Source organism: Ochotona curzoniae, unplaced genomic scaffold (assembly GCF_017591425.1).
Source record: "Ochotona curzoniae isolate NIBS_2020 unplaced genomic scaffold, NIBS_Ocur_1.0 scaffold_3171, whole genome shotgun sequence".
NCBI lineage: Eukaryota > Metazoa > Chordata > Mammalia > Lagomorpha > Ochotonidae > Ochotona > Ochotona curzoniae.
Genome location: NW_024467104.1, coordinates 2,603,337 through 2,611,589, shown reverse-complemented (window position 1 = coordinate 2,611,589; position 8,253 = coordinate 2,603,337). Strand labels below are relative to the sequence as shown.

Below are 8,253 nucleotides of genomic sequence, written 5' to 3'. Positions count from 1 at the left end.
AAGTTGAGCAGAGGCAGGTTTCCGCTGATCACAACAAAGAACACTCAGAGAACTGAGACTTTGGACAATGAAACAAACAATGCAGGAAATAGCAATATTCCCTAGGCATTGAAGAGGAATTGATGTCCAGACACAAGTTTGTAGATTTCATATATCTAAGGAGATGGAACTAGGCAACTCTGAGATCCCTTCCAGAACCAAGAATTTATGACCTGTAATAGTTCTGATGTAAATGTTTCATTGCAAACACAGGGAGCATCATCAAAATTGTATGAGTGCGATGTACCATAAGGAAATTCTGTTTTCACAGCACGGTTGCAAAGCCCTCCATCACAATACAGGTGGTAGACCAGCCTTGGTCATCTGTTGCAGGTGTCTGTATGTTATGTGTGATAAGACTTCTTTTCTGGCGCAACCAAAATGATAGACATGAAACTGTTTTACATGAGTGTTCCTGAACATGTGATTTGCTTAAGAAATAATTTTTAAAACAAAAATTGCAAACATATGGATTAGTGACCCTTTTTTTAAGTCTATTTATGTATTCAACGTAATTATTGTATGTCTACAATTTGCACATTATGCTGATATGAGAAGATAATAATATACATAAGATATTCCTTGAATTTATAGATAATAATAATGGTTGTTGATTCTTAGGTTGCAATAAAAATACTAGTCATTGTTATGTACATCTTAAATGGTTATCTCATTTAAACTTACAACTAAGTTTGAAATAAGCTTGACTATTATTCTTATTTTTCAAATGAAGAAACTGAAACTTAAGGAAATTGTATGTTTCCTAGAATCACAAGACCAGGACATGCGATTATTCAAACCACATGATTTAATTGAACTTTTGCTTTTAACCATTGTCTGATTGGTTGGCTTATTTTAAATTGTCAATTAGATTTACAATTCTACAAGTTCATGGGGTGCAGTGTGATGTTTTAGTCTCTGAGCATATTATGTCAAGATTGACTCAGGGTAAGCTGATTTCAGTGACACACTGCCCCTTCCAAACACGGAATGTATTGTGGATTGTGTAACAGACTCGGTGACCTAGTGAGGCACTACTGAATTTTAGAAGATGAAAACAGAATGAGTGAAGAAGACACCATGTTTTAGAGGTTGGGAAACAGCAGTCATTAATACCATTGGTGCCTTGAGGATTTGTAGCAATCTCTATTCACAACTGTCCCAAACTTGTGACCCAAAGGTGGGTTTACAGGAATGTTTGTTGCTAGAAGAGATATTCCTAGATAGAGATGTTTCTTCAAAGAGCCTACATAATCACAGAAAATGTTCTCATGTGGCAGTAGAAACAAAGGCACACATGAACTCTTGCCACCCTCTTTATTTTGCATTGGTTTGGGCAAAGAAGTGAAATGGACATCATTTCCAAGCTATGTCTCTTCATTAAATGGCTTTGTGGAAGCTAAATGAATCCTCCCTGATTTCATAAGCTCTTTGGAACTATGGAAGAAAGAACCAGCTTACTCTTTCATATTCACATCCAAATTCACAGGAAGCATTCTTAGATTTCTAACAGTTTCTGAGCATGAGTTTCCCAGTATCTGCACACACCAGGAGGGAACATTGGATAAAACACCCTGTTTCCTTTAGCTCTTGTATGTCTTTCAAATGGATACGGCAAAAGAAGCCAAGCGCTCCATTTCCTGGGGTTTATTTCTCACATAATCAAGCTCAAGTTTATGTTAAACTTCTGCCTCAGTCATTTTTTTCTTCATTTTCCACCATATCCCTAGTTTTTGCATGTTATAATCCCATTACTGAATCAGTGCCTCAGGAGGCACTGACTGTAATAAATATATGAATTAATGCTTGAATGGATGGGTAGATGGTCGGTTCCCTCCATCATGTGAATAATTCTAAGCTCCCCCCCAAATCCTTGGCCCATTCTTGGTAATTTACCAACAAAATCTTATTGCCATCCAACTCCCTCTGAAAATAGTTTGAATTTCCCCTCACTTTCTCAACTACCTCTCTTCTACAGTCTCTTCCATCATTTTACCCGATTTGTAGCTGGTAGAAATGGAGGTATAGAGAAAATTCATAGACGTGGAAGCAACACAGAAACTTGTCTTTTTAGAATTAAAAAAAAAGTTTATTTTGATGCAAAAAGTTGAAATATATGTAGACAGGGACTTAAAGATATTTGCAAAAATGAGGAGCTAAAGACAATAATTTAAAAACTACAAACCTGATTTTCAATATAAATCCCAAGAAGTTTAAGACATGTTTATAAATCATGATGCCAACAATTTATACTCCTTTCTATGTACAATTTATGCTTGTAATTTTATTTCATTGTCAGTTATCTCCAACTTTATTTTCATCAAAAAGTTTGTTTTTTTCTACTTGAAAGGCAGAATGACAGAGAGGGAGAGAGAGCAAGAATGATCTCCTATCTGTTGATTCACTCCCCAAATGTCAGTAATAGATCGGGTCAGGCTGGGCCAGAATCGACCAGGTTGGAGTTGAGAGTCTGGAACTCAATGATGGCTTTGAATTATCACCCACTGCCCATCAGGATGCATTAGTGAGGAATTGGGTCACAACAGAGGTGCTGTGATTCCAACCAGCATTCCAATGTGGGATACAGCAGACACAAGCTGTGGTTTATATCCGCTGTGCCATAAAGCCAATCCTTTCCCTATGTAACTTTAAATAATATGCTTTGATTTTGACTTCTTTTAAAAATAATAAGCTTTGATCTTTCTTAAGTCTAATCTTAGCCTTAATTATATAAGAGTCACATCTCAGAGGGTGTAACTTTATATATCACCAGTCTGATTCTGCCTTCTGTCCTTGTAACTTTGTACAGAGAAAAATATTAGCTCCATGACCTGTGAAAATTGTTCCGTGTTGAGGGAATTCGTGTTCCTGGCTTATCCTTCCTGTCCAGAGCTGCGTTTCTTGTCCTTCTTTGGAATCGGCCTGATTTATGTGTTCATTGTCGCTGGGAATGTACTCATTATAGTGTCTGTCCAGATAGAATCCTGCCTGCACGTGCCCATGTACTATTTCCTGGGCAGCCTCTCATGGATAGAACTATGCTACACTGCTGTGGTGGTGCCCCATATTCTGGCCAACACTCTTCAGACAGAGAGGACCATCACCTTCCTGGGCTGTGCCACTCAGATGATTTTCTTCATTGGCCTTGGCAGTGCTGATTGCCTGCTCTTGGCTGCCATGGCCCTTGATCGGTACATTGCCATTTGCCACCCTTTGCAGTACCCTCTCATCACGACCGTCACTTTCTGTGTCCGTTTGGTTGTGGCTTCTGTGGTCATTGGTTTGTTCCTGTCCTTACAGTTGGTGGCCTTCATATTCTCTCTGCCATTCTGCCAGGCTCGGGGCATTGAGCACTTCTTTTGTGATGTACCACCCGTGATGCGTCTTGTTTGTACCAGCAGCCACCTCCATGAGCAGTCGGTGCTGGTGGCAGCCACGTTCGCCATCGCTGTGCCTTTTCTCCTCATTGCTGCCTCTTACACTTGCATCCTTGCTGCTGTGCTCAACATGCACTCAACTGCTGGCCGTTACCGGGCCTTCTCTACTTGCTCCTCCCACCTCACTGTGGTGGTGCTGCAATATGGCTGTTGTGCCTTCATGTATCTGCGTCCGGTCTCTAACTACCATCCCAAGCAAGATCAGTTCATTTCACTGGTGTACACACTGGGAACCCCGCTGCTCAACCCCCTAATCTACACGCTGAGAAACACTGACATGAAAGGGGCTCTAGGGAGAGTTCTTACCAGGAAGTGTCCCTCCATGAGCAGCTAGGCTAGGGGGAGGATAAAATCTACCAGGCAAGAGTTTGATTTCAACTCATACAAATCCCTGCGCAACTAGGATTTATTCCAATTGACTTTAAAATTATCTTTTAAAAAATAAATTGTCTGATATCAGTTCTCTATGTGTCAAAGACAGTTATCATATTTCCACTTATTTATTCAATAATTTCCTTTGTAGAAAATAAATACAGAAATAGGCATACAGTGGCATACAATGGCAGTTTAAGACTGTATCTAAGTATCCGTGATTGACTGGAGAGACATGGCCATTGAATAGACTGTAACTGGAAAACAAATGTAGTGAAGGGATAGGCGTACTTACACTCTAACAATAACAGGACATCAATGTCACTTCTAAATGTAAAAGACAAAAGGATATGTTATTATTGGAAATCAGTACGAGCTAAAAATGTGTGAGAAATCACTGGGGATGAATGGTGATTGCAGCGGGGGGAAAGCAGAGTTTGACAGAGCTATTGCTGCGCAAGGAGAGTGCAGGGGAATGCATAGGTCAATCTCTCCTCATTTAGCCTTCCAGTCTCTTGCCCTGTGTCCATTGGACAAACTCAGCGGGAACCAGTATCTCCAGGGAGACTAGGCAATTCAGTCCGCAGAAATCACCCTCTAAGGGGCACAGGGCAAGTCAGAGAAGGTTCTGGAGCCTTAACAAGGTATGGAGAACAACCAGGAGAAAAGCTGTGGATTAGAGCACTATAATTAAAAGTGAAAAGACATTAACAACCCAATTTAACCCTAACAGAATACTAGTTAAACAACGATTGCACAAAGGCGTGTTATTCAGCTTAAGTTTTAGTTCATAGTGATAGCTGACAGTAAATATTTACTGTTATGAGAATGCACATATTTCTATTTCTTGAATTTTGAAGTTTCTTGATTATATATAAACTATTGCTGCTAGTAATTGCCACACTTTTTGCCATTAGTCAAACTCTTTTTCATTATTGCCAATATCCCTGACCCAAAACTGTATTTTGTATAATCTTAAAAACTGTATTCTTTTTTATTAGCGGTATTTATAGTAAATCAATTGTTCTCTCCTTTAATATCTATGCATCTCCTATGTCAAGAAAATATTTTCTAATTTTTATCTGGTTTAACTGGAATGTGTGTCTGTAATGTGTGGGTATGTTTCTATATTTATAAATATTTACATAATGTGTTTTAAAAACTTGTCTCTTCTTATTTCTTCATTCCTAGTCTCGTTCTTTAAATGTTAGCATATTTTTATCTCCCGTTTTTAGTTCTGTATTGAGCTTTATTTTGTGATTGCATTCTTCTAATATCTTACATGAATTCTTATGATATTACAGCAAAAATTAGGTCCACAGGGGTTTAACTACTTTCATTGTATTCTATTTTATTTGTAAATTCTGTAACAGATAAGTTGTACTTGTTTTAAACAGTGAGAAGCCTTAAAGAAATTTTGTAATTTTTTTTCCTTTTAGAATTGTGAATTTCAAAAAAAAATTTTCATCAGATACAGAATTCCAAAGACATTCTTCAAAATCACTTTAAGATACAGTTCACTGTCTTCTGTGCCACATCTTTTTTTCTTTATTAAATAATAAATTTGTTTTATTTCCGATGATGTGTGCATGGTTAAGAGGGATGCGTGCCTCATTTCTAATGTGAAATCACTAGCGTTCTAGGTCTCTCCTGCTGCCTCTTACATCTTAACCCCCTTCCCCATTGTGAATGCTCAAGTCATCCTTGCCTTTTCTTAAAGTTTAATATAGTGTTCAACTGAATCATTTGGTTAATCTATTTCCTGCTTATAGAAACCTTTTGTGGAATACCATGGGCCTTGGAGCCAAATCATCTTATTTACACCTTGCTGTGTCTCTTGGTATCCATTTCAGAAAGCAAAAGTTAAACTCTCTCTACTTCAACACTCTGTACTTCAGTTGCAATTGTAGCCAAATGGAGATTACAATGCATTTGCCTAATAGAATCAGCTAAGGATTAAATAAATTAATGCCTTCTTACAAGCCCTACACACATGGGACAAATTATGGTTGTTGTCATCACGAAGATTATTTTGGGGATATAAGTAGGAGAAAGTTGGGGAGCACTTTGAAATAACCTGAACTCCTGGAGTTTACTGCTGAGATCATCAGAGAGAAGTGAATTCTGTATCTTATGATGGAAGATCTTCCTCTCTGCCTCTCCTCCTCTCTGTATATCTGACTTTTCAATAAAAATAAATAAATCTTTTTTAAAAAAATGAAAATGATTTAAGATGAGATATCACTACTTGTGTTTGCGATGTCTTTTATAAGGAAAAAGCAGAATAATTTTAAATGAAATATTCCTCAGAACATATTTAAAAGAATAGGAAAAATATGTATTTTTAAACATATCTGTGTTTTTTTAATGACCTTAATGTCTTCAAAAACAGTGAAAATTCATTGCTGTGGATGTAGATTTAAGCTCAAACACCATTTTACATGCTGGGATTTCTCTGCCAGTGACCTAAAGTGACATATATGAGTTATTGGTTGTTGCAAACTGTTTGGATTTATTGCGATTTGTTTTATGGCCTACCATATGATCTAACCAAGAGACTGTTACACACACTGATTAAAGAACTGCATATCCTGAGCCTGTGTGATGAAATGGTCTGTCTATATCAATTAGAAACATTTGGCCAATTGTGTTGATTAGCTCTGTTTTACCATTGTGATGTTTTGTCTAGTTGATCTGTCCATTTTCATGAAAATGGGGTGTTGAAGTGTCCAATTATGATTGTATTGGGGCATGTATGTCTCCCTTTAGATCCAGTAATACTGGATCACTAAAATCACATCTTCCTGTTAAGTCAATCGCTTAATCTCTACATAATGCTCTTTTGTTTCTTTGTAATAGTGTTTGTCTATTTTGTTTGATATTAAGAGAGTTTCTCCTCCTTGTTTATTACTTCCATTTGTATAGTGTCTTTTTTTCCTCCTTTCACTTTCACCGTGTGTACATTTTTGTTGGCGAAGTGTGCTTCCTGTAGCCAACATGGATGTGTCTTCATTTAGTTCAGTGCGTTTACATTCAAGGCTTTATTGATAAGCACTGATTTGGTCCTGTCATTTTCCCGTCAATATCCTGTTAGCTTGTTTCCAACTTCCTCTGTACTATTTTAGAAGACTTTCTGCTATCAGCTTCTTTCATGACGTGAGTTATCTTTCTCTGTTCCTGTGTGTAGCACATCTTTAAGTATCATTTTTGTAAGGCATGCTGGATGGTGCAAATGCTTTCCATTTTCATTTGCTTGGGAACGTCTTATTTTTTCACTTTCATTTGCAAATGGAAGCTCCATTGGGTGCAAATGATTCCAAAATTCTATGCTTTAAAACCATCATTTATTCATTCTCATGATAATTTATTTGGCTAGAGTCAACTACCTGATTTTTCAGCTTCCAAGGTGACTTACGCAGCTGTATTCAGCTGGGAACTTGAATAAACTCTCTAGATAGCTTCATTTAGTCTTGGATCTGACTAAGTTCTTCTCTGTCTGCTTTGGATTTCATTATTCTTTGATCCATTACAAACCTGCTTCTATGAGTCGTGATTCTAGACTGAAAATGAGAGCTTATCCCAAGTCCCCGATGAGTGTGTCCTTGAAACGATCACATAACCTGCTTCTTTTGATGACAGTAATGGCCCATACATGATGGGAAGAATTGTTGGCACCGCATTTGGAAATGATCAGTTATCAACGTTAGTCCTGGAGTTCTGGAACAAGTTTACATGCGCAAAGTCAAGATCTTCATGGAACTCTCTGAGCATAAAAAGTATGCATCCAGAAACAATAACTTTAGTTTGGAAAACAAAACATTGACATCAACAATAATTAAGTCATCTAGTGGCTTGGGTCTTTCTAACCAGTATATTCATCAGAATAGAGATCATGATTCATAAATATATACCCCTGTACTGTGGAATCGAGAAACACAGAATGAGAGAATAAGAAATAAGCTTAATAAAAATTATAGCACACACACATAAACAACCAAATTCTTGCTTCAAATAGGCAGAAGAACAAGGACACAATATGTGATAAATTCATTGTAATAAGAGACTTATTTCTTAATTGAAAACAAGAAAATTAAACACAGAAACATGAATATTTTAATCAAATGAAAGTGGTTGTAAATATAACTAACTTATAATTCAGATCCTATGATGCCAAAAAAGGAGTCTAGAAACAAAAATTGCTACTGTGAATTAGAACTAGATCAATATGAAAAAGGTCTGGTAAAAAACATGGAAATTTGAAACTTTTCAATGCCATCTTTTAAAGATCATAATAGATAGCAGAAACAGTTGACAAAGTTACCTTAAATGAGCAACTAAAAATTGAGGCCATGATTTAGCAAACACTCAGGATGTAGCCAGAGACGTGGAGCTATTAAAAATATGA

At 37.0% G+C, this 8,253-nt stretch overlaps 1 protein-coding gene across 1 annotated transcript; it reads left to right on the top strand.

Annotated features, from left to right (window-relative positions):
• Window positions 1–2,865: 2,865 nt before the first annotated feature.
• Window positions 2,866–3,810, top strand: LOC121172383 (olfactory receptor 10W1). Its single transcript, XM_041004246.1, has one exon. The coding sequence runs from the start codon at window positions 2,866–2,868 to the stop codon at window positions 3,808–3,810; it is 945 nt and encodes a 314-aa protein (XP_040860180.1).
• Window positions 3,811–8,253: the final 4,443 nt, after the last annotated feature.